The sequence below is a fragment of the Oncorhynchus nerka genome, linkage group LG14 (genome assembly GCF_034236695.1).
Source record: "Oncorhynchus nerka isolate Pitt River linkage group LG14, Oner_Uvic_2.0, whole genome shotgun sequence".
Taxonomy (NCBI): domain Eukaryota; kingdom Metazoa; phylum Chordata; class Actinopteri; order Salmoniformes; family Salmonidae; genus Oncorhynchus; species Oncorhynchus nerka.
The window spans coordinates 71,950,032-71,977,385 of record NC_088409.1 but is presented as its reverse complement, the minus strand read 5'-3'; the positions used below and the strand labels follow the sequence as shown (position 1 = coordinate 71,977,385).

At 43.3% G+C, this 27,354-nt stretch overlaps 2 protein-coding genes across 2 annotated transcripts; one reads left to right on the top strand and one right to left on the bottom strand.

The window, feature by feature from the left end:
* Nucleotides 1-3,739: 3,739 nt before the first annotated feature.
* LOC115141834 (multidrug and toxin extrusion protein 1-like) lies at nt 3,740-11,622 on the top strand. Its single transcript, XM_029681079.2, has 17 exons — nt 3,740-3,979; nt 5,157-5,258; nt 5,493-5,561; nt 5,771-5,919; nt 6,173-6,215; nt 6,330-6,374; nt 6,466-6,563; nt 6,696-6,793; nt 7,095-7,208; nt 7,398-7,465; nt 7,594-7,702; nt 7,844-7,919; nt 8,247-8,316; nt 10,620-10,752; nt 11,024-11,118; nt 11,207-11,249; nt 11,390-11,622. Exons 1-17 carry the CDS (start codon nt 3,836-3,838, stop codon nt 11,620-11,622), a joined length of 1,689 nt encoding a protein of 562 aa, XP_029536939.2. The 5' UTR covers nt 3,740-3,835.
* Nucleotides 11,623-11,957: 335 nt separating this feature from the next.
* Nucleotides 11,958-26,622, bottom strand: LOC115141290 (multidrug and toxin extrusion protein 1-like). Its single transcript, XM_065000357.1, has 17 exons — nt 26,334-26,622; nt 25,614-25,715; nt 25,257-25,325; nt 24,904-25,052; nt 17,817-17,859; nt 17,617-17,661; nt 16,970-17,067; nt 16,712-16,809; nt 16,496-16,609; nt 16,296-16,363; nt 15,946-16,054; nt 15,738-15,813; nt 15,549-15,618; nt 15,185-15,317; nt 14,650-14,744; nt 13,427-13,510; nt 11,958-13,326 (listed from the first exon to the last, which is right to left on the bottom strand). Exons 1-17 carry the CDS (start codon nt 26,499-26,501, stop codon nt 13,024-13,026), a joined length of 1,824 nt encoding a protein of 607 aa, XP_064856429.1. The 5' UTR covers nt 26,502-26,622; the 3' UTR covers nt 11,958-13,023.
* Between the last annotated feature and the right edge of the window lie 732 nt (nt 26,623-27,354).

The window sequence follows — 27,354 nt, the reverse complement described above, 5'->3', positions numbered from 1 at the left end:
CTACATAGAACTCAAAAGGTTCTACCTGGAACCTAAGGACAGCCATGGAACCCTTTTTGGTTCTAGATAGCACAAGATTGTATGATACCTAATACTCATGGTTTAAGTGTGTTTTAAACATACTTGAAATTGTCTTAAAGACCCATTAGGCTGCAAGGTCTCTGTTACTTTTAGACAGGGACTATTATCTACACTAATGTGTTCACTGGGTCATACTCTGAGTCTACAGTAAGGTAACCACAGGAAGTGTCAGCCCTCAGGTGTCTAGAGCCTCATATGTTTGATCTTTCAACTGATGGGACTGGCACCTACCATCGACTTTCTTTCAGAGACTTTTGCAGCTTTAGACCTTTGTAAATGTCATTGTTAAAATTGCCTGGTTGTTTTTGAAATCGACTATATTGCAGTCGCCCATAACAGACTGACTGATCTCCAAATCATCTCAAATGACTAGTCATTATTTGTCTGCTCAGTCGGTGATCAGCTACTGAGCAAAATTTATGCTCCAGAACATGTATTCCCAAACGGGATAATGCCGTCGGGGGTACGCCAAATAAAAATGTGATTCACATTTTCATAGTCCATTTATATTTTCCAACGGGGTTATACATTTGGGTGATGTTTTTTTCTCGCCTGAGTAGCCTCATTTCACTGCCAAAAATAAAATGAAACCATCTAGTGTTCAGCGATATAACAACACAATGTCAAATACAGGTAGTCGACTCAAATAATTAACATCCAATCACATTAACCGTTACTCTCTCGCGGCAATTCCACTAACGGTCAGTATGTAGCCAAACGTAGCTGCTGCTCTTTCGGTTTGCTCCAAAATTGATAAATGGTTCAACAAGTAAGACACATAACAGCTGTACTGGTAGTACTGCTACAACCAGCAGTCCGGCACCAGCACCTGTCGATGACAAGTTGTTCTGCTTCCACGAGCACATCCAATGCTAGCATTAGTAATTCTACATTTGTTGGTAACCCAGCTAGCATGGACACTGACAGTTGTGAATCTGATGCAGCCGAAGAGCTACTGCCCCCTTACCTGGGAAAGCACCTTACTGACAGGGACGATGGACCATCGAAGAGGCGCAAATACGATGAGAACTACATCGATTTGGGGTTCACTTATATTGGGAGCAGTGCCTTTCCTCAGTCAGTGTGTTATAGGTGCAAATGTACTCTCACAACTCAATGAAACCTTCACTCTTGCGCAGACATTTAAAAACGAAACATGCCAATTTGAAAAATAAGCCACCGTTTTTTTGTTGTTGCAAGAATTAAGACAATTTCGAATAGTAAGACATGTATTAAAGCAAAATATACCATTAATAAGAAGGGGCTAGAAGCATCTTATATGGTGAGCTACCGAGTGGCTAGGACAGGCAAGCCCCATACTATTGTGGAGGACTTCATTCTTCCTGCTACCGCGGATATGGCTGGGACAATGCTGGGGAAAAAGGCCCAAAAAACTATACAGACAATATCTTCATCAAACAACAATGTTTCACGATGCATCAGTGACATGGCAGGAGATGTTTTGAAACAATTACTGCTTCGCATACAAGCCAGTGAATTATATGCATTACAGCTGGATGAGTCAACAGACGTGGTGAGCCAGGCACAGCTCCCGTTATATGTCCGTTACGTTCATGTAGGGTCAATTAAGGAAGACATCCTCTTCTGGAAACCAGGGAAACAGGAGAGGATATTTTGAAAGTACTGGACAGCTTTGTGACATCAAATGGACTTTGGTGGTCAAGATGTGTTGGTATCTGTACTGATGGCGCAAAAGCAATGACGGAGACATAGTGGAGTGGTAATGCGTGTGCAAGCAGTTGCTCCCGATGCCACTTGGGTACACTGCAGCATCCACCGAGAGGCTCTTGCTGCCAAGGGAATGCCTGACAGCTATAAACACGATTTGGACACTACAGTGAAAATGGTTAACTTTGTTAAAGCAAGGCCCCTGAACAATTGTGTATTTTCTGCATTATGCAATGATATGGGCAGCGACCATGTAACGCGTTTACAACATACAGTTCTGGTTATAAAGAGGCAAAGAATTGACACTTTTTTTTAAAATTGGGAGATGAGCTTAAAGTTTTCTTTACTGACCATAATTTTCACTTGTCTGACCACTTGCATGATGACGAGTTTCTCACACGACTGGCCTATCCTATTATCTTGGCTGAATGATCTGAATCTAGGATTACAGGGACTCTCCGCAACTATATTCAATGTGTGGGACGAAAGTGAGGCTATGATTAAGAAGTTGAAGCTCTTTTCTGTCTGCATTAACAAGGACAACACACAGGTCTTTCCATCATCGTATGATTTTTTGTGTGCAAATTAACTCAAGCTTACGGACAATGTCAAATGTGATATAGCGAAGCACCTGAGTGAGCTGGGTGCGCAATTACGCAGGTACTTTCCCGAAACGGACGACACAAACACCTGGATTCGTTATCCCTTTCATGCCCTGCCTCCAGTCCACTTACCAATATCTGAACAAGAGAGCCTCATTGAAATTGCAACAAGCGGTTCTGTGAAAATTTGATTTAATCAGAAGCCACTGCCAGATTTATGGATAGGTCTGTGCTCAGAGTATCCTGCCTTGGCAAATCGCGCTGTTATGACACTGATAACCTTTGCAACAATGTACCTACAGTGGGGAGAAGTATTTGATACACTGCCGATTTTGCAGGTTTTCCTACTTACAAAGCATGTAGAGGTCTGTAATTTTTATCATAGGTACACTTCAACTGTGAGAGACGGAATCTAAAACAAAAATCCAGAAAATCACATTGTATGATTTTTAAGTAATTCATTTGCATTTTATTGCATGACATAAGTATTTGATACATCAGAAAAGCAGAACTTAATATTTGGTACAGAAACCTTTGTTTGCATTACAGAGATCACACGTTTCATTTACATACATGTTTCCTGTAGTTCTTGACCAGGTTTGCACACACTGCAGCAGGGATTTTGGCCCATTCCTACATATAGACTTTCTCCAGATCCTTCAGGTTTCGGGGCTGTCGCTGGGCAATACAGACTTTCATGAAAACTAATTACAGGCACAGACTGTGTGTGGAAAATGATTTAAGACTTGAGACTCTCTCCAATTCAACCCAACACTGCAGAGTTATGTGCATCCTTTCAAGCACACCTTTCTCATTAACCTGTGGGGAGTTATTCACAAATGTTGATGAACAAATAAGGTTTTATATGTAAGATGGCTAAATAATGAGCTAAATTATTGATTGTTATTATTATATTATTATTTGTGCCCTGGTCCTATAAGAGCTCTTTGTCACTTCCCATGAGCCGGGTTGTGACAAAAACTCACACTCATTCTTATGTTTAATAAATGTATCATATAGTGTGAGTGTGAAAGGCTTACAATGATGGTAAAAAAACAACATTTGAGAGTGCGCTGAACCTGGTGCTAGAAGGGGTACGCAGCTGGAGGTTGAATGTTTGAAGGGGTTCGGGACTATAAAAAGTTTGGGAACAACTGCTCTTGAACACGGCTTTAGAGAAAAAATACTTTATTTTCAAACAATGTTGATGTTTGCAGAGGAAGGAAAGAGCTCCATCATGTGGTGGAGTTGCAGAATTGACAAAATACTGAACTTTGTCCAGCAGTTGATTGGAAATCATGTTTAACAATGCTAGTTGAGATTGCCAGTGTACAGCTAAGTCAGAGCTAGGGAGTGACAAAGGATGTCATCAGATAGGAAGTCTCGCTCTGGCAGCTGGCAGCTAGAATACCACCTTGTTCTCACTTGACCATGCAGACTTTTCTGAGCGACAGTCTTTAGAAATGGATTCTAATGGAATTGTGGAGAGCAGGATGAATGGGAATGAATTGACAATATGTGGGAGCTGTTTGAGATGTATTCGCAGGTTGATTCCTGTTGAATTCAAAAAAGAAATTCTTGAATTATCAACAATGGCTGGGCCTGTGGTAAGAAACATCTTTATTACATTTTGCCCACAATTAGGTCAAAGTTATATAAAACTTTGCATTTTTATATTACATTATTATTGTTATTTGGCAGTGATGCTTGCATATTATTGAATTCACTTAAATGCCACTTGCACACTGGATAATTATAGGTTACTGGTATCTGGCATACTATATAGGTCTGTTTAACCTGAATCCTCGATTCATCTATCACCTGGTCTGTTTAACCTGAATCATCGATTCATCTATCACCTGGTCAGTTTAACCTGAATCATCGATTCATCTATCACCTGGTCTGTTTAACCTGAATCATCGATTCATCTATCACCTAGTCTGTTTAACCTGAATTATCGATTCATCTATCACCTGGTCTGTTTAACCTGAATCATCGATTCATCTATCACCTGGTCTGTTTAACCTGAATCATCGATTCATCTATCACCTGGTCTGTTTAACCTGAATCATCGATTCATCTATCACCTGGTCTGTTTAACCTGAATCATCGATTCATCTATCACCTAGTCTGTTTAACCTGAATCATCGATTCATCTATCACCTAGTCTGTTTAACCTGAATCATCGATTCATCTATCACCTGGTCTGTTTAACCTGAATCATCGATTCATCTATCACCTAGTCTGTTTAACCTGAATTATCGATTCATCTATCACCTAGTCTGTTTAACCTGAATCATCGATTCATCTATCACCTGGTCTGTTTAACCTGAATCATCGATTCATCTATCACCTGGTCTGTTTAACCTGAATCCTCGATTCATCTATCACCTAGTCTGTTTAATCTGAATCATCGATTCATCTATCACCTGGTCTGTGAATCATCTATCACCTGGTCTGTTTAACCTGAATCATTGATTCATCTATCACCTGGTCTGTGAATCATCAAATAATCTATCGCCTGGTCTGTTTAACCTGAATCATCGAATCATCTATCACCTGGTCTGTTTAACCCAAATCATCTATCACCTGGTCTGTTTAACCTGAATCATTGATTCATATATAACCTGGTCTGTTTAACCTGAATCACTTGGAGTTACCTCAAACCGTAGATTGTTTAACACTTCATAGTGTTAGGCCTATTCACTCCACATATGCCTGATAGTATGTACAACGACATCAACTGATTTATCAAATGTTGTGGATGTATTCTATTCTTACCAGGTTATGGCTCAGCTCATGGTCTTTTTAGTGAGTTTCGTCAGTACAATTTTCTGCGGCCATTTGGGGAAGACAGAACTGGCAGGGGTCACTCTCGCCATAGCTGTAAGTATTGATTGATTTATGAGTTTATATCACTTTTGTATTACAACCATTCTGGATAATATTATCCCGGGTACTTGTCTGTTTGTGCCATCATGTGACTTTTGCCACTCCTTGTCATGCCAAACATGATGACACAAACAGACTGGTACCTGGCTGTGGTAATATTGAAATTACAGTACACCATGATATTGACATTTTCAACAAATTCTCAAAATCTCTATTCTGGTCTTCCAGGTGATTAATGTTACAGGTGTCTCCATTGGGTATGGTTTATCATCAGCGTGTGACACACTCATATCTCAGGTAGGAATGAAACCTGGTCTGTTTCCTCCTCCTAACACAGCACTGTCTCCAAAATGTTATCAAAGGTGCCTTTAACCTAGCTCTGGTCCAGGGGGTCACACGCGGCTTGCTGGCGCTCAGCTTCAGCAAGGAGCATTTAACGCCCTGGACCAGAGCTACATTATCCTGCCGTGCCACTCAAAGGTGAACTTGATTATTGTTCCTTGCAGACTTTTGGGAGCCGTAACCTCCTGAAAGTTGGGGTCATTGTACAGAGAGCCATCCTCATTCAACTTCTGGCCTGTTTCCCATGCTGGGCTGTTCTCATCAACACAGAACCAATCCTCCTGGCTGTCAAACAGAGCCCAGAGGTCGCCAGGTAGATCAGACCCCTCCAGTCACTGCAAACAGTTACCCCAGATCTAATAGATGTCTAAAATTGCACCCTATTCCCTATATAGTGCACTACTTTTGACCAGGACCCATAGGGAATAGGATTCCATTTGGGACGCAGACTATATCTCTGAATTTGGCTGTTTTCTCTCATTCACAAAGTGACATGTAGAGATTGGTTTGTAGAATGTGATTATTGTTTTGGATCATTCTGACAGAGCTCTCGTATTTCACTTTAGGCTGTCTCAGGTGTATGTGAAGATTTTTATGCCAGCACTCCCAGTGAGTACACCTATCTATCTACCCAGACACACGTGCGCACAATCAATTAAGAAAATAATTAATTTCCCATGTCAATAACTTACTAAAACATGTTTATCATTTATTTTTTAACAGGCCACATTTATTTATCAGCTGGAGGCCAGATATCTACAGAATCAGGTTAGAGCTAACCTAGACCTCAGGTCAGTCACCCTGCAAAGAGAATTATAACCTGACCATTTGATATGAATGAGACTTTATTGTCCTTCAGGGAATCATATGTCCGCAGGTCATCACTGGTGTGGTGGCCAACGTACTGAATGCCCTCATCAACTACATCTTCCTCTATGTTCTGGACCTGGGTGTAGCGTGAGTGTCATCCCCAGAGAGGGAATCCTCTGTCACCATCATTACCATTGAGGGCTATAGGATGTGATGGTAATTGTTAGCACTGAGGGCTATAGGATGTAATGTATGTTGTGGATTGTTTTCGGTTGACAGTGGGTCTGCGTGGGCCAACACCATCTCTCAGTTCTCTCTGGCTGCTATACTTTATGCCTACATCCTGTGGAAGGAACTACACAAGGCCACCTGGGCAGGTGAGACATGATTACACTAAAGTAGAGCTTATACCGCCAAATCCACAAACTCTTTGAACTCTCTGAACTCCCAGTCTGTGACTTGAATGGATCACATACAAAGGGATGCATAATACACGTTTATTAGTATGCATTTATTGAGGGGAACAGCAGTGCCATGTCAAACCAAGTGCTCTGTTCGTGGCTTCCTAATGTATTAACACAGCATGGTTTTGGTTTAGACCCAAACACCTTCTGTGAGAACATTAGCATGAACCTTTCAGGGACGATCCCAGTGTCCGAGCCTTGTGTTCCCCTGTAGGTTGGTCTTGGGAGTGCTTGGAAGACTGGGGCACCTACATCCACCTGGCTATTCCTAGCATGATCATGCTGTGTGTGGAGTGGTGGACTTATGAGATTGGAGGCTTTCTAGCAGGTATGACAACAGATAGATATTTGGGTTGTTTTGATGTCTATGAATGCCATTGATCTATTTTTTTAAAGTGAAATGTTGCTCTATATTTGACTATTTTCTTGTGGATACTTCTACACATTACAAACTGTTTAGATACTACAGTGTTTCTACTTTGGTTTGATATCCTGTCTCACTACCTCTCAATGGCAGGTCTGATGAGTGAGGTGGAGCTTGGAGCACAATCAGTCGTCTTCGAACTGGCAAGCATTTGCTACATGGTAAATATATAGTTGAGATTTACTTTATCCATCATATTATATATTCACACCAGGCACATAGGAAGTGAATCATCTGGTTGCAGATCCAGGTCCCAGAGATTGATCATGGTGTGTGTGTGTGTTGTCAGTTCCCTCTAGGGTTCAGTGTGGCAGGCAGTGTGAGGGTGGGCAGTGCTCTGGGGGCCGGAGATACAGAGCAGGCCAAGCTGTCTGCCAAGCTGGCCATGTTCTGTGCTGGTACATGTGCCTGCCAAACACCTCAAATGATATTTCAAAGCTTGACAACAGCAAATGAAGCATTCATACAATAATTAAAGGATTCAAAGTTTTACTGGAGATATGTGTTCCGTCTGTGCATGACCTGTTGTCTCTGTCCAGGGTCCGTTTCTGTGTGCTTGTCGGTTCTTGTTGGGATACTGAAGGACAAAATCTCCTGCGTCTTTACATATGATGAGTGAGTAATGTAGTCTATGGTAATTTACCACTCCAGATTTGTTCCTGTGGCTTTGGGATCTGTTGATCGTCACCATGGCTAAGCAGTTTGTTGTGTTTTACTACATCACTGGTGTGTTTTATTGTATCGTTATCACCAGACCTGTGTATGAGAGTGAACATTAATAACCTTTCTCTATGACATAACTAAGTCACTCACTGTAATACAGACGTACACATTCATGAACTTTGCTTACATATTCCTTTACACTTTAACTACGGTGAGGTGTCTCTGTCATTGATTCTACATAACTGAATGTATTTATTCACCCTGAATTTCTACCAACAGGCAGATCAGAGAGAGGGTTGCTCAAGTTATGGCTTTCTACGCCCCTTTTCTTCTGTTATATGCAATATCGGTAAGGAGTCAATGCTTCTACTGTATCACAACTTATAGCTCCCTTTACTCATCACAATATGGATCCACTTTTTATAATATCAAAGGTATTTATGTATCTAAATGTAACTGCCAAAATAAAGGAAACACCAACATAAAGTGTCTTAATAGGATGTTGGGCCACCACGAGCCAGAACAGTTTCAATGCACCTTGGCATAATTTCTAGAAGTGGAGGGAGTCACTGAGATCTCTTCTTCTAGCCATGGTAGCGAAAATAATGGGCAGTTTTATACATGACTCTAAGAATGATGGGATGTTAATTGCTTCATTAACTCAGGAACCACACCTGTGTGGAAGCACCTGCTTTCAATTTTTTTTTTACCTTTACCTTAATCTCCCAATATACTTTGCATCCCTCATTTACTCAAGTGTTTCCTTTATTTTGGAAGTTACCTGTATATACAGTGCCTTCAGAAAGTATTCATACGCTTTGACTTATTCCACATTTTGTTGTGTTACAGCCTGAATTAAAAATGGATGAAATATATGTTTTTTTCTCACCTATCTACACACAATACTCCATAATGACAAAGTGAAAACTTGTTTTTAGCAATATTTCCAAATGTATTGAAAATGAAATGCAGAAATGCCTTATTTACATAAGTATTCACACCCCTGAATTGTAATATTTTGTAGAAGCACATTTGGCAGCGATTATAGCTGTGAGTCTTTCTGGGTCTCTAAGAGCTTTCCACACCTGGATTGTGCAACATTTGCCCATTATAATTTTCTAAATTCTTCAAGCCCTGTCAAATTGGTTGTTGATCATTGCTGGACAAACATTTTCAGGTATTAGATTTTCAAGTAAATTTAAGCCGAAACTGTCACGCCTGCGCCTTGCATTGCGCACTCCTGCCACCATCATTATGCACACCTGCTCCCCTCGTCACTCGCATCAGCGATTATTACACTCACCTGGACTCACTCACCTGTGATTATTTCCTCCCCTATATCTGTCTGTTCTCTAGATTGTCCCCCGCATCAGCATTAATTGTCGTATATCTTGGTCTTACCTGGTTCTGACGCTGTTCCTGGTCCATGTTTGTGCTAAATTAAATGTTAACTCTCTGTACCTGCTTTTCATATCCAGCATTTATCCTTACCACATGAACATTCACTGTCTTCTTGATAAGCAACTCCAGTGTAGATTTGTCCTTGTGTTTTAGGTTGTTGTCCTGCTGAAAGGTGAATTAATATCCCAGTGTCTGGTGGAAAGCAGACTGAATCAGGTTTTTCTCTATGATTTTGCCTGTGCTATGCTCCATTCCATTTATTTTTTATCCTGAAAACTCCCAGTCCTTTAACAATTCCAAGCATACCCATAGCATGATGCAGCCACCATTATCCTTGAAAATATGGACAGGGTTAGTCAGTAATGTGTTGTATTGGATTTGCCCTAAACATAATAGTTTGTATTCAGGACAAAAAGTTAATTGCTTTGCCACATTTTTTGGTAGTATTACGTTAGTGCCTCGTTGCAAACAGAATGCATGAGTATTTGTATTCTGTACAGGCTTCCAGCTTTTTACTCTGTCAATGAGGTTTTCTCCTATCATAGCCATTAAACTCTGTAACTGTTTAAAAGTCACCATTGGCGTCATGGTGAAATCCCTGAGCATCTTTTCCCCCTCTACGGCAACTTAGATAGGGATGACGCCTGTATTCTTGTAGCGACTGGGTGTATTGATACACCATCCAAAGTGTAATTGATAACTTCACCATTCTTTTTTATTTTTACCCATCTATCAATCAGTGCCCTTCTTTGCGAGGCATTGGAAAAACTCCCTGGTGTTTGTTGTTGAATCTATGTTTGCAATTTACTGCTCGACTGAGGGACCTTACAGATAATTGTATGTGTAGCGTACAGAGATGAGGTAGTCATTCAAAAATCATGTCTTAACATTATTATTGCACACAGAGTGAGTCCATGAAACTTATGTGAGTTGTTAAGCACATTTTTACTCCTGAACTTATTTAAGCTTGCCATAACAAAGAGGTTGAATACTTCTCTACTCAAGACATTTCAGCTTTTCATTTTTTATTTATTAATAAAAAATAAATAAAAATAAAACATAATTCCACTTTGACATTATGGCGTATTGTGTGCAGGCCAGTGACAAAACAAATCAATTTAATACATTTTAAATTCAGCCTGTAACACAACAAACATTTGGAAAAGTAAAGGGCTGTGAATCCTTTCTGAAGGCACTGCACACATGTTTGTATTGCAACAGTAACCGTGTCTGCTTCTCCTGTTTCCCCAGGCTGCCTCGGGTAGTATTATAAGGGGGGCAGGGAAGCAGAAGGTTGGGGCGATATGCAACATCCTGGGTTACTATGGGGTTGGCTTTCCTATTGGAGTGTCCCTGATGTTTGCTGCCAAGCTAGGAATCATGGGTAAGAACATCTATAACATATTCTGAATTTTGTCCTATGAATTTATGGGGTAATACAGTATCACATTTCTTTTTCAGTCTTTTGATTGCTCCAATATTGCACCTGGGCACCTGACTGTTTCGTATTTTAACAACATCACATTGTTGGTTTGTGTAGCAAGGTGACAAGTTGGCTTATAAGCGAAGACAAACTGCCGCCAATCTCCCTACTGCCTCTTTCAGTTGTCTTCTCTTCTTTGACTGTTACTGTTATGCGTCCTCTCCTCTCCCAGGCCTGTGGACCGGTCTGTTTACCTGTGTGTTTCTACAGTCCTCCTTCCTCATCGTATATCTATCCAGAATGAACTGGAAGAAAGCCACTGTAGAGGTGAACACAGGCATAACCCTCAAGTCTTTATTTCATTTCATGTAAATGCCTTGAAGGGGATCTTAATGATGTGTTGGGTTGTTTGCAGGCCCAGATCAGAGCTGGGGTACAGGGGAACTCTACAGACATGGGTAAGAAAGTCTACATCAATCATTGACCCTTCACTTTACTGTTCATCATAACTCTCTCTATGGCTTTACAGAGGTATCATTTTATTCTTGGTTATGTAAGAAAGAATGCTCTGTCTAATAGGTGTGTTTATGTGTGACAGACATGGCCCCAGAGGCCCATTCAAATGATTCAGCTCCATGTGAGGGCCATAAAGACAGAAATGCCCTGGCTGAAGATGGGGCTGAGGCTGGGGACAGGGTGGCCCTCAACAAGGTGGGGGCACTGCTGGCCCACAGGGCCCTGATAATGCGGAGGGCCCTGGCTCTGTGTGTCATGCTCTTCATCCTAGCCCTGGGAATCATCATCAACCTATTGCTCACCAACCTCACTTGATGAACACAGAGTGAGTTCCAGAGAAAATGTTCCAGTTTCAAAATGAATGGGTTCCAGAGATAGCTCCACTCAGTGAGAGTGGTCAGAGGACCACCTAAGCAACGAAGCAGAGACGATAGGAGTGAAGAGGAGCTGGCCAAACTACAGTATGGTGCCAAAATTCCAGTACTGTTGGTCTGTGAGGAGCCAAGGGGTTACTTATTCTGGACCTTTTCATTAATCATCTGAATGAAACTGTATCACACTGAGCTGATTACACAAAGCAATCAAACCTAATGTTTTCTCATGGTAATATGATATATTGTAAACTAAAAAGTAAAGACAGACTCACACTGTACCATCCTAAATGTTTGTATTGCATTCTATTAATTCATTCCAAAACCAGTGGCGTCATGCCCATAGGGGGCACGTGCCCCCTCAGATTTGTCTGATTTTTACAGTACTTTTACAGCACACTGACTGGACCAGGCAAAGAGAACACCCCAAACCCCCCTTTAGTCTTTCTAGTAAGTGGTTCCCTCCAAGGTGCACAGAGCAAAGAAATGCCTAGGCAGGAAGCTAGATACTCTACTGCATGCAGTGGAGGAGGAGAGAGAGAGTGACACACACAGCATTTGATTTGATTTTAGCTGCTGGTGATGTGCAGAAGGGTATAATTGTAAATGAATTTGATCAAGCTGTGTAGCCTATTGATTCCTTCTTGATGAATATATCAAATCAAAATGCGTTGTTGTTTCTCTGTAATACTAGCCACCTAGCAAGTTTTTGAAATTGGCTTTAGCTAACCAGCTAGATAGATTCCCAACTTCATACCTACACTTTAAGAAAAAAGGATCACAAAAGAGTTCTGAGGTTGTCCCCATAGGATAAACCTTTTTGGTTCCAAGTTGAACCCTTTTTGTAGGACATTACTATTTTTGGTTCTATGTAGAACCCTCTACATGGAACCCAAAAGGGTTGTATCTGGAACCAAAAAGGATTCTATCTGGAACCAAAAGGGGCTCTTCAAAGGGTTCTCCTAGAGGGACAGCCGACGAGTGTAGCTAACAAACCATGTCAGGCTATCAATCAAGTTAGAGTAGCTTGTCTAATTACTGTATCTTAGCTGGGCATGCCTGCTGCCAAGGTTGCTACACTTTAGAAAAGCAAGCCCTTACTAAATGTACTGAAGGCATAACATTTCTTAAAGAATCAATTTACATCATTCATTAAAATGAAAATTGAACAAGGTAAGAGGTATGCATAGATAACCTACAGAAAAATATACATAATGATTATAGCTCTAGATTGCAGGAAAAATCGGATTCACGTTTAATAATTGGTGTAATAACAGATTCAGTGACACAGCACACTATGACTGTCTTGCTACAGGGTCTGTTCTGGATCGCCCAGGTATTACTCCTAGATGAGAACTGTTGACGGGGTGAGTTCAGGGGGGTAGGTAATGGTAAAGGTAGTGTTGCTCCAGTCTACACTCAGATTGCGCCATGAGCTGATTGGTAGAGGCAGTAGAAGATGGACACTTGTCCCCACAGCTAGGATGACAATGGCAGCCAGTACGGTGAAACCTCTCCTCAAGACCAGCTGGGTGGTGGAGAGCAGGGCTCTGGGGCTCCCATCCTCCTTCTGCACCTCTGGGGTCAAATTGCTTCCCCTGAGGTCCCCCTGGCCCTCAGCACTCACTGACATGTATCCATTCACTGTCTGGGTGTGGAAGAAGGCACAATCTGGGTTAGAACAATGTTATTTGCGAGTATAGTATAAATAACATAAAAAATAGGACTGAGCAACATTTTCTACTCACCCTGCCATTGTTCTCTGTGTAGTCAGGTGCAACTATACTCCTCATTGACACCATATGTCCAGCCTTTCCAGCTCGTTTCACAGCCTGTCACAAACAGTTCAACTCCATGATGCTGACAGCAAACATTTTCCTTCACCCACCCCAGACCATTACTATGCTTCACAGAAACCATAAAGATAGAGGCCGCCCCAGGCCACTACTATGCTTCACAGAAACCATAAAGATAGAGGCCGCCCCAGACCATTACTATGCTTCACAGAAACCATAAAGATAGAGGCCGCCCCAGGCCACTACTATGCTTCACAGTAACCATAAAGATAGAGGCCGCCCCAGGCCACTACTATGCTTCACAGTAACCATAAAGATAGAGGCCGCCCCAGGCCACTACTATGCTTCACAGAAACCATAAAGATAGAGGCCGCCCCAACCATGCTTCACAGGCCACACCCCCAGGCCACTATGCTTCACAGTAACCATAAAGATAGATGCCGCCCCAGGCCACTACTATGCTTCACAGTAACCATAAAGATAGAGGCCGCCCCAGGCCACTACTATGCTTCACAGAAACCCTAAAGATAGAGGCCGCCCCAGGCCACTACTATGCTTCACAGTAACCATAAAGATAGAGGCCCCAGGCCACTACTATGCTTCACAGTAACCATAAAGATAGAGGCCGCCCCAGGCCACTACTATGCTTCACAGTAACCATAAAGATAGAGGCCGCCCCAGGCCACTACTATGCTTCACAGTAACCATAAAGATAGAGGCCGCCCCAGGCCACTACTATGCTTCACAGTAACCATAAAGATAGAGGCCGCCCCAGGCCACTACTATGCTTCACAGTAACCATAAAGATAGAGGCCGCCCCAGGCCACTACTGATTCACAGTAACCATAAAGTAACCATAGAGGCCGCCCCAGGCCACTACTATGCTTCACAGTAACCATAAAGATAGAGGCCGCCCCAGGCCACTACTATGCTTCACAGTAACCATAAAGATAGAGGCCGCCCCAGGCCACTACTATGCTTCACAGTAACCATAAAGATAGAGGCCGCCCCAAGCCACTACTATGCTTCACAGTAACCATAAAGATAGATGCCGCCCCAGGCCACTACTATGCTTCACAGTAACCATAAAGATAGAGGTATGGGCTGTCAGTCTCTCAATTACCTGAGTCCCTGTATGTCCCAGATAGGGAAGTGAAAAGCCACTGGTGACGTACCTTCTCTGTCATTTTCCTCCAGTCGAGCCTGAAGATGACAGTGATGAAGAAGCTGGACTGTAGAATTACACAGATTAACAGGCCTAACCAGAACCCTGTGGGAGAGGAGAGGAGGGACCTTCTCTGTCATTTTCCTCCAGAGAGCCTGAGAGGAGAGGAGAAGCTGGGAGAGGAGAGGAGAGGAGACCCTGTGGAGAGGAGAGGAGAGGAGAGGAGAGGAGAGGAGAGGAGAGGAGAGGAGAGGAGAGGAGAGGAGAGGAGAGGAGAGGAGAGGAGAGGAGAGGAGCTTTGACCAAGGACAGAGAACATTGTGTCATCTTCAATACAGAATAGCTCTGCTATTCATGATTCTTAATGGCTAGTGAGAGCATCTATTTTTCTGAATGTTTTTGTACCACATTTCTGAATTTGATCATAACCATACTTCTGTTGCAAGTATATGGCAAGGCAGTAAGAATGACCAAAGACCTCTGGTCATGAAAAGGATGTCTAAAATTGTGTTTGGTTTTCATAAAATTCAGAACTGAGTACATACCTACAACCCTGAGGCCAGCTGCAAACATCAAAGAGATGCCCAGTGGAAGGCCCACGCAGTAGTAGGTGATGAGATTAGCCATCGCTGCTATCTTCTGTTTGCCCGTGCCCAGGATGATTCCCATACACACACACTGGGACAGACAGACAAATCTCAGATTAGTGGGTGTTAACAGAGAGAGACAAACACTGTTACCAGGTTTCATGGCTTATCACTCATTCAACCAATGTTCCTGGGTCCCGGACAAATACACAGACTACCTCTCTTATTCCACTGTATATTAATGACTTCTTATTGTAGCAGTGTTATTGTATAAAATGTTATTCATTTTTTCAATGGTTACAAACCACTTGAGTGCACTTACCACTAGCCCATCAAAGAACTGAAGAACACAGTACACATTTAGAAGTTGAGAGACCAGATCTATGATCTGCCTGAAAAGGAAAGAGAGCATGGTTATTGAGATGGTCAGGTTCCAATTTGGGACTGTCTTGACTTGAATCATTATGTTGAATATATGTGTATATGTATATATGTATGCATATGTACTTACGCATCAGAAGTAAACATGAAGCCGATTACTGTTTTAGTAGAGATCAGCATGATTCCCTGAATTACTGCCATTGAACCTAGAGCATGGGACAGAGGAAAAAGACCAAGCATTACTGCAAAATAACTACTAGTTTGTCAAAGTAATTATTGTAATTTTAGTTCACCATAGATCACCATAGATGGTTTAAACCAGGGCCATATGAGCTGACCTGACAGGGCAAGGGACACCTTGCTGGTGAGGATGGCCCCGGCTGTGTCTCCGGCCCCCAGGGCGTTCCCCACACGAACACATGCTGCAGCCTGGATCCCCAGGGGGAACTTTACCCACACAACACAACACATTAACTAGACACCTCATAAACAGCTTGCTGTCTTATTCTAACCAGGCCTCAAACAAAGTTAATGTGTGTTTTCGCCTCAAATTTTACTTTGACCTGTAGCCAACAATTGTGGGTTATTCTTCAACTTATTTGGACTGGATAGCCAGGGCATTGGGTTTTGTTTGGTTTCCATGATAGGACTGTTAGGGTGGGTGTGTAAGGAGTTTTGTACACAGTACCATGTAGTTGATGAAAGCCAGCATTATGACCACATGTTGAGCAGCCAGGTCCACTTCACTCAGCATGCCTGAGAAAGAGAGAAGGAAAGAGAGAGGGGGAAGAATGCAGAGGTGGATGTTACATAAATATGGTTGTTTTGGCCTTTGGAATGTGACTGTTCATTGGTTCATTGGTGTTAACCTTACGAGCTGAAATGTACCTGCAAGGAACCCCCCAAGCTCATAGATCCACCATTCGAAACACAGCATCAGAGTACTGGGGATGGCTAGTTTCATATAAGAGCCCCACTCCTGCAGCGCTTCTGTAGTCCAGCCTGTAGGGAGAGACAATGGCCTGTTCATCCCAACACAAACTAGTCGATTTCAGTGGGTCACATTCATCAGGCACAATCACAGAGATGTGGACGTTCTATTACCTCCCCATGTTTTCACATGTAGCTTCTTCCAACAAATGTAAGCAAATAAGAAGGAACATATGTAGAGTTGGGAAAGCGTATTAGCTGCTGCCGACCCTCTGGAAAACAAACACACACAAACAAACAGAAACACACTCCATGAAATGATAAGGAGCATTGCATACTTACACTGGCAGGTACATTCTTGATACTCTGACGATGTTACTGACTGTTAAGAATATGGCACTGTTATCAATGTTATTGTGTGAGCACACCTACATAACTCCCAGGTCCATCCAGTAGAGCAGGATATAGTTTGTCACCACATTGGCGATGTTGGCCGCTGCTGCTGTGTACATCTGAGGCAGTATTATCCCCTGAGCACAGAAACACACTCGTTGATATGATTATAAACATCAGAATCACACCTATGATTGTCTTACTCCTTAACCCAGATGATATACAAGACACTGGGATGAGGATGCCATCATAGAAATAAGAATGAATAGAAAGGGCATCTCCATATAAGTCATTGATGGCATAATGGGTGGACTGGCAGCCATTTGGAGTGTACCCATGCCAGGAAGTCAAATCAGGAAGTGTACCCTTCAATCTGTGCTGTGATTTGTTGAGTCAACTCAACTGACATTACAAAAAAAACATGAGCCACCTCAGTGAGCATCATTTGAATGAACATGCTACATTACCATGGTAATCCAGCATCACTTGATAGAACATTCCAAAACAACATGACAATGATTGCATTACAATACTTGGCAGCCATTGTGAGTGTACCTATGAGTTTACCAGTCAATTGCCAGAGTAAGAGCTTCCAAGGCCATTCTATTCATTCTTATTTCTATGGATGCGATGAGGTGTGAGAAACAAAACAAGTCAGTTGTAGCCCAGCAGCACGGTCAGTGTACCTGGTTTTGGAGATAAGAAGCCTGAAGTTGATGCAGGAAAATAGCCTAAAATATAGAGATACAGAGTAAATGACAAAGACAGGGAGGAGAGGATGTTCTATTCATCTAATAAGAATAGGTTAATGGAGCCAGCGAGTTGAAAACAGACTAAATTGAAGCCAGTCTAAACAAGTGGGTGTTTGATAAAACAGACAACTCACTGGCACTGCAGGTAGGTAGGCGATGACATACAGCTGTGCTATCCTAAAATACAGAGCATATATTCACTGTTAAATCACACTAAATTACTACACGTGTTTCCATGTATTAACCCTATACACACCCCATACTGCTACACTCTATCCATTAACCATTATGTTGTCCATAAAAGTCCCCTATTCAGGCAGCAGTGTCAAAATGTTTATTGCATCTAGAAACTAACAGCAATCTGTACATCTCATTGAGTAGGTCAATTGGCTGTGAAAACATTGCTGGCGTTTGTGTCTGTGGAATTGCCAGGGGCCACATTTGATGCTGAGAGCAGCCAGAGATGGTGTTATTGCAGCTAAGAGAATGAAGAGTTCTGTTCTCCCCAACTAGCATACAAACAAGCACATATCTTTACCCAGCATCAGAGGCACGGCACCGTGCATCGGCTGTATCTGTGCTTTGAGTAGGGCCTCATATATTTCCTGACCATGTGACCTGATCAGGAACAACAAGTGTTAAACATATCAAAATATATTTTATATTTGAGATTCTTCAAAGTAGCCACCCTTTGCCTTGATGACTGGGGCTCCTGAGTGGCGCAGTGGTCTAAGGCACTGCATCTCAGTGCTAGAGGTGTCACTATCCAGATCCTGGTTCAATTCCAGGCTGTATCACAACTGGCTGTGATTGAGAGTCCCATAGGGTGGCGCCCAGTGTCGTCCGGGTTTGGCCGGGGTAAGCTGTCATTGTAAATAACAATTTGGTCTTAACTGACTTGCCTAGTTAAAAAAAGACAGCTTTGCATTCTCTCAACCAGCTTCATGAGGAATGCTTTTCCAACAGTCTTGAAGGAGTTCCCACATATGCTGAGCACTGATTTTCCTTCACTCCTCGGTCCAATTCATCCCAAACCATCTCAATTCGGTTTGAGGTCGGGTGATTGTGGAGGCCAGGTCATCTGATGCCGTGCTTCTACACCTGCATTGCTTGCTGTTTGGGGTTTTAGGCTGGGTTTCTGTACAGCACTTTGAGATATCAGCTGATGTACGAAGGGCTATATAAATCAATTTGATTTGATTTGATTTTATTTGACCCAGTACTCCATCACTTTCCTTCTTGGTCAAATAGCCCTTACACAGCCTGGAGGTGTGTTTTGGGGACATTTTCCTATTGAAAAACAAATGTTAGTCCCAATAAGCACAAACCAGATGGGATGGTGTATCGCTGCAGAATGCTGTGGTAGCCATGCTGGTTAAGTGTGCCTTGAATTCTAAATAAATCACTGACAGTGTCATCAGCAAAGCAACCCCACACCATCACACCTCCTCCATGCTTCACCGTGGGAACCACGCATACAGAGATCATCCATATACAGTGGTTGGAACCAAAAATCTCAAATTTGGACTCAGTCCAAAACAGATTTCCACTGGTCTAATCTCCATTGCTTGTGTTTTTTGGCCCATGCAAGTCTCTTCTTATTATTGGTGTCCCTTAGAAATGGTTTCTTTGCAGTAAATCGACCACGAAGGCCTGATTCATGCAGTCTCCTCTGAACAGTTGATGTTGAGATGTGTCTGTAACTTGAATTCTGTGAAGAATTCGTTTGGGCTGCAATTTCAGAGGCTGGTAACTTTAATGAACTTGTTCTCTGTAGCAGAGGAAACTCTGGGTCTTCCTTTCCTGTGGCGGTCCTCATGAGAGACAGTTTCATCATAGCATTTGATGGGTTTTGTGACTGCAATTGAAGAAACTTTCAAAGTTCTTGAAATTTTCCACATTGACTGACCTTCATGACTGATCATCACTGACCTTCAAATGTATAAACTTTTGACTGGTACTGTACATTACTGCTTTACCCACTTTATATGTATATAATGTATTCTAGTCAATGCTCATCTTATATAAATACTGCTGTGGACACCTTTTCTATTCATATACTATCAATACTGTCTATACTGTGGACGGACCACTAGAGGGCAGGCTGGGTTCATGGATAGTTGCCCAACAGAGCCTGGGAGACAAGGTAACCAGAGTCAATTAAGCACAGCTGACGGTACTAATGAGATACTCTCCTTCCCCTATAAAAGAGAGAATGGAACCAGAAGGAAGGGGAAAACTATCTCTGGAAGATGGCCACCGAGAGAGAGAAGCTGTGCTGAAGGAACCACTAAGACGGTGACAAAACCGTGATTTATGTTTGTTGTAGTTTAAAGATTATCCTATTGTGTTCTTGTTTCATCTGGAGAAGAAGATGTGTGTTTTTCCTTGGAAGATTTTTCATTGATTATGTTTGAATGTTTTTGTTGACAAAATACTCTCAATAGAGAACCGTGTTCAATCAGAAAAACCTTTTTCCTGACTCGTTTATTCCACCTTCCCGCTTTAGAGTGACGCCTAATTACTTGGTACGCTCACATTGGTGGAGGATGCGGGCATTAGGTGGACGAGTGACACAAGGATAAGTGAGTAAATCAAGATTCTTCCAGTAGACCCGGAGGAACCATTCAAGAACAATGGATAACGCCCTACTACAACAATTGATCACGGCACAGCGGACAACCATAGAACTCCTGCAACAACAGCTGAACCGACTAGAAGAACCTAGAGTTAAGCCAAGAGCGGCTGCTCACGCCATCTTACCTCGTCTCTCCAAGGAGGATGATATTGAGGCCTTCCTCATGACCTTCGAAAGGACGGCCACCTTGGAAGAGTGGCCGCCCACAGAATGGGCGGCGCATTAGCCCCTCTTTTGACCGGGGTGGCTCAGGAAGCCTATTTTGACCTGGATTCCCACGAAGCTGCGGACTATGGGCGACTAAAAACCGAGATCCTGTCCCGGTACCAGCTGACTGCCAGAGATAGGGCTGTAAAGTTCCATCAATGGACCTATACAGCTGATCAACCCGTCCGTGCCCAGATCTTCGCCTTAATACGACTGACGAAACAGTGGCTAGAACCTGGAAAGGGAGTAGGACATGTGATAGAGACTCTCGTAGTGGACAAGATATTGAGAGAATTACCCAGTGACTTACAAAGGGTTGTGGGGCAAGCCAACCCGTTGTCAGCCGACGACATAGCCCAGGCGGTGGAAACATATCGGTCTACAGGGGAGTTGTTAAAAAGTGACAAGGAGGAACGGAAGGAGTCTGGCAATCCCGTACCACGACTCACCCCGGCGCGCTCGCCACCGAAACGTCCAAGCCCCTCCCGGAGGTGGGAGAAGTCAGCCACCACACAGCAGGGTCGGTGTTATAAATGTCAGTCTCCCAACCATTATGCCCCACAATGTCCTAGCAAGGATGAGCCCATGGTCACGGAGTCATCACTGCCTACCCCCACACATCCCGTTTTGAGGAGGCAGGATCAACACTGTTGGTTAGCAGAGATAGCCCCAGCCTCAGAGATTCCGGTGCAAGTCGAAGGACAAGATGTGGTAGCTATTCTCGACTCGGGAAGTATGGTTACGTTAGTAGAGGAGCGGATGGTGACCTCCGCAACACTGCTACCAGACAAAGTAGCCGTATCCTGTATCCATGGAGACACCCACTATTACCCCACTGTGAATCTGCCTATTCTCACTCCAAAAGGAAGGTGTACAGTCAGGGCCGGGAAAGTGCCACAGCTGAAGGTGCCATTATTGATCGGGAGAGACTGTCCCTTATATAAGGAGCTTCGGCAGATGACGTTATGCACGGGAAGAAGGGGGACAGGAAAGAAGAGAAAATCCAAGCCCGAGGTAGTAGTCCTACAAGGAGACGTAGCCGCGTCCTCGTCCTCTGCAGCAGAGGAAGAAATAGCGACCCAACGTTTACGACAGATATTCCAAGAAACCACCGATGAAGACACATGTGAAGGGCTATACACAACGCAGGAAGGAAGGAGCAACCAGGCGTTAAGGGATATATTTGAAGCTCCATCCGAGGAGGGAACCTGGAAGGGATTCTCCTCGGTCACCCCTGATGGGGATGTGGAACAACCTCCACATCCCTCTACCGAGGTCGACCTGCCCCAGGAATTAAAGGGACAGTTCGGCACCTCGCAGCATAGAGACCCAGACCTAAGGGAGGCCATGAGGAAGGTGAAGGTGATCGACGGGAGGAACGTCGACGGATCAGGTGAGCCCCCTCTTCCTTACTATGCAATCAGGCGGGGTCTCTTATACTGGGTCGTACGACGAAGGGGGAAAACCAGGAATTACTAATGGTGCCTAGGCCATACAGAGATACAGTTCTACAGTTAGCCCATTCCCACGTCCTAGGAGGACACCTGGCACGAGACAAGACTATTGACAGAATCATGCAGAGATTCTATTGGCCCCGGGTCACCCGGGATGTGGCCAGGTATTGTAGGACGTGTGATCAATGTCAACGTACAGCCCCACGGCCACACCTACGTAACCCTTTGATTCCTCTCCCCATCATAGAGACTCCTTTGAACGCATAGCTATGGACCTCGTAGGACCCCTCCCAAAATCCGCCAGAGGACACGAGTACATCCTAGTGGTTATAGATTACGCTACCAAGTTCCCGGAGGCCATACCCCTGCGTAACATGTCGTCAAAGGGAATTGCCAAGGAGTTATTCCTGATGTTCTCTCGTGTGGGCCTCCCCAAGACTATCTTGACTGATCAAGGAACCCGTTCATGTCCCGGTTGATGAAGGACTTGTGTCGGTTATATCAGGTTCAACAGATACGTACAAGCATATTCCACCCTCAAACAGACGGGTTGTGTGAACGCTTGAACAAAACGATAAAAAGCATGTTGAGAAGGGTGGTGTCCCGAGATGGGAAAAACTGGGACATGCTTCTCCCACACTTAATGTTTGCCCTGCGAGAAGTACCCCAGGCATCCACTGGATTCTCTCCGTTTGAATTGCTCTATGGCAGACCCTGTCGAGGAATCCTCGACTTAGCCAAGGAGACCTGGGAGACCCAACCATGCCCCTTTCGATCCACAATAGAACACGTTACCCTGATGAGAGACCGCCTGTCAGCAGTGTGGCCCATAGTCAAGGAGCATATGGAGAAGGCCCAAAGGACCCAAGGCCGGGCCTATGATAAGTCTGCGACCCCCCGTGAGTTCACCGTGGGAGAGAAAGTGATGGTGCTTGTGCCCACGGCCGAACATCGCTTGCTGGCGCAGTGGAGGGGGCCCTACGAGGTAATGAAAAGGGTCTCACCGGTCAATTACCTCATCAAGCAACCTGACAGGATGAAGAAGGTCCAAATCTATCACATAAACCTGCTGAAGACATACCATGGACGAGAGGAGGAGGTGGCTTTGATGGCCCTGGAGGGCAAAGGAAAAGAGGAGGCTCTACCACAGGGCCGGATCGAGGAACGGGAATGCAGACGCGCTGTCCCGACGCGACCAAGACGGTGCGTCTGGCGCCCGACCCTCCGGTTCGGTCCTGGGGGGGAAGGTATGTGGACGGACCACTAGAGGGCAGGCTGGGTTCATGGATAGTTGCCCAACAGAGCCTGGGAGACAAGGTAACCAGAGTCAATTAAGCACAGCTGACGGTACTGGTACTAATGAGATACTCTCCTTCCCCTATAAAAGAGAGAATGGAACCAGAAGGAAGGGGAAAACTATCTCTGGAAGATGGCCACCGAGAGAGAGAAGCTGTGCTGAAGGAACCACTAAGACGGTGACAAAACCGTGATTTATGTTTGTTGTAGTTTAAAGATTATCCTATTGTGTTCTTGTTTCATCTGGAGAAGAAGATGTGTGTTTTTCCTTGGAAGATTTTTCATTGATTATGTTTGAATGTTTTTGTTGACAAAATACTCTCAATAGAGAACCGTGTTCAATCAGAAAAACCTTTTTCCTGACTCGTTTATTCCACCTTCCCGCTTTAGAGTGACGCCTAATTACTTGGTACGCTCACAATACACACCATCATATACATACATATTTATATTCTGGACTCTGACATTGCTTGTTCTGATATTTCTTAATTCCTTTCTTTTAATTTTGTGGAATTTGTGTGTATTGCTTTATATTGTTAGGTATTACTGCACTGTTGGAGCTAGAACCATAAGCATTTTGCTGCACCTGCAATAACATCTGCAGAATACGTGTACGTGACCGAGATGTACGCGATCAGTTCTCGGGAAGACTCTTTTCTCTGTATACATCAATGATGTTCCTATTGCTGCTGCTGAGTCTTTGATCCACTTCTACGCAGACGACACCCTTCTGCATACCTCTGGCCCTTCTTTGGACACTGTGTTAACTAACCTCCAGACGAGCTTCAATGCCATACAACACTCCTTCCGTGGCCAACAACTGCTCTTATGAAAGTAAAACCAAATGCATGTTCTTCAACCGATCACTGCCTGCACCTGCCCGCCCGTCCAACATCACTACTCTGGACGGTTCTGACTTAGAATATGTGGACAACTACAAATACCTAGGTGTCTGGTTAGACTGTAAACTCTCCTTCCAGACTCACATTTAGCATCTCCAATCCAAAATTAAATCTAGAATCGTCTTCCTATTTCGCAACAAAGCATCCTTCACTCATGCTGTCAAACATAACCTCGTAAAACTGTCTATCCTACCGATCCTTGACTTTGGCGATGTAATTTACAAAACAGCCTCCAACACTTTACTAGAAAATTGGATGTAGTCTATCACAGTGCCATCCGTTTTGTCACCAAAGCCCCATATACCAGCCACCACTGCGACCTGTATGCTCTCGTTGGCTGGCCCTTGCTACATATTCGTCGCCAAACCCACTGGCTCCGGGTCAGTTTTTCTCCTTTGCACCCCAGTATCTCTACTTGCACATTCATCTTCTGCACATCTATCACTCCAGTGTTTAATTGCTAAATTGTAATTATTTAGCCACTATGGCCTATTTATTGCCTTACCTCCCTAATCTTACTACATTTTTTTATTGTGTTAATGACTGTACGTTTGTTCATCCCATATGTAACTCTGTGTTGTTGTTTGTGTCGCACTGCTTTGCTTTATCTTGGCCAGGTTGCAGTTGTACATGAAAACTTGTTCTCAAATGGCCTACCTGGTTAAATAAAGGTGAAATAAAAAATAAAAAATAGCATTGACTTGATTTGATTTTTACACCGTACCTGGCCACTTCAGGCTCCTGGCCCAGAGCCAGCAGGATAGACTGGGTGTTGAGGAGCATGGCCCAGCAGGGGAGACAGAAGAGCAGTAGGATCAACACACTCCTCTGGAGAATCACCCCCACACGCTGCAGGTTCTTACCACCAAATGTCTGCTCAGACACACACACACACACACACACACACACACACACACAACACACAAACAACACACACAACACACACACACACACACACACACACACACAGTGTGAATGACAAGACATTATCGTTAGGGTCACAGACTCTGACAGTTGCATATATTTCAACAGGAACGTATACTTCAACTACTGCATGTTTTATTTACACGTACATACCTGAGATACCAAAGTGTCACATGCTAAGGCAAGTCCACCTCCTGTTGCTGCAGTCGTAACATTAATAGTCTGAAGAAGATGACCATCAAACACATTTACAGCACACGATTACATAAAGATTTACATTCTTACAGTATGTTAATGTTTTTTTTAATGATAATTGATTATTGATTATTACTATCCCCTTCCTTGTGGTTCTTCAAAGGAATACCAGAATCTGTAGGGACCTGAGGTGATGTTGTAATATTTCTTTCCATTCTCCCTCCTTTCCTCTCCAACCACATACTGAGGGACATTTTCTTATCTAAGCTGATAGATCCCAGCAGAGTACACAACATAGCCAGAGGATTGACTCACCGCGCAGGCCAGGCCATAGCCAGCTAACATCTCATTCCCCAGGCGACCACAGAACATAGTGATGACAAACGGAAGCAGGTAGTTTAGGATTCGAGATAGCAGCTAGGGGAAGACAACACTCATAAACAATAACAAACACCCTACTGGGCAAAAACCCAAGAATCTATGTGATGATGTTGAATCAATGTGGAAAACTCATTGGATTTGCTAAAAGTCATCAACGTAAAGACATTTCACCTCACTTTGATCCTAAATCCAATGACATGGTGAAATGTTTTGTTGATTTCACGTTGAATTCACAATAGTTGACAACTCAACCAAATGTAAATCAAAACTAGACGCTGAACTGATGTCTCTGCCCTGTGGGACAGACATTACTTCTAAGTCAATCAAGAGAAATATACTTGAAACACTAGTTCTGATGGGCTTTAGTGTCCCTCGGAGTGTACTTTGAATAAATCATAGTGCCATTAGTATGCACTGCACAGTGCATCCTGTAGCCTAGTATTTCACTCTCACAGAGTAATCTACCTATAACCCTGACAACAGAGCTGTCCACTCCAAACAGTGCCACACAATAGCTGTGTCCCAAATAGCACCCTATATTCCCTTTATAATGCACTACCTGGTCAAAAGTAGTGTTCTATATATGGAGTATATGGTGCCATTTGGGAAACACAATAACACACAACAGGCTCGGTGGGCAGTGCCAGTCCTTACCAAGGGTCCAGTCATCCGGAGAATGTGGTAGAGCTCCTCTCTATGTGCCAGGGGGATTCTGTGCCTTACCCAGCGGCAGCAGAACAGTTTGGCACTAGACTCCTCCATTATAGGTAAATTAGAATTAGAAGTGGGCCCAGATGCCAGTGTAGGCCCAGAGTCTTCCATCCCTGCCTTTGTGTCTGTGTGTGTCCCCTCAGTCCTCAATAGTGTTACTGCTGGGACTGTGCTGTAACTCCCCTGTGACTGTCAGACAGACAGCTCCTCTGCAGCTGTGTAAGCACTGCTCTGGTCAGCAGGTCACCAATGCAAAGTTTCAACATCCCAAAAGGCTTACATATTAAACACAAGTGTGAAGCATCTCAAGTGCCTTGTCATTGCATAATAGAAGGACTCAGATAAACAGAACAACACAGTACCAGTCAAAAGTTTGGACACATCTACTCATTCAAGGGTTTTTCTTTATTTTTTACTATTTTCTACATTGTAGAATAATAGTGAAGACATAAAAACTATGAAATAACACATATGGAATCATGTAGTAACCAAAAAAGTTGTTACTATATTTTAGATTATTTAAAGTAGCCACCCTTTGCCTTGATGACAGCTTTGCACACTCTTGGCATTCAACAAGGACCAAGCTGGAAGAGACCGATAAATACCAGTATTTCTATTGCAGGTCTTTTAACTGAATGACTAATACTTGTTGGGTATTTATGCTTTGTTTGTATCGAATGGATGGGGAGTGCCAACAGAGAGAAACATAATGATTTACATACATGCAATTAACCTTATCGTCATCCTCTTTCCTCAACGCGAAAAGAAATGAGATAGGTGATTAAGAGCATACAGTGATTGTTGATAATATTATGACAACAATCTTATGACAACAATCTTAGCTTCTGACCAAGCAATCCACCTCAACTGCAAAGTCAAATTCAAACTATTCAACTAGATGTGTGTTTATCATTGTGAAGGATGTAGCATCAAATGTTAAAGTGTCTGACAATCTACCTTGTCA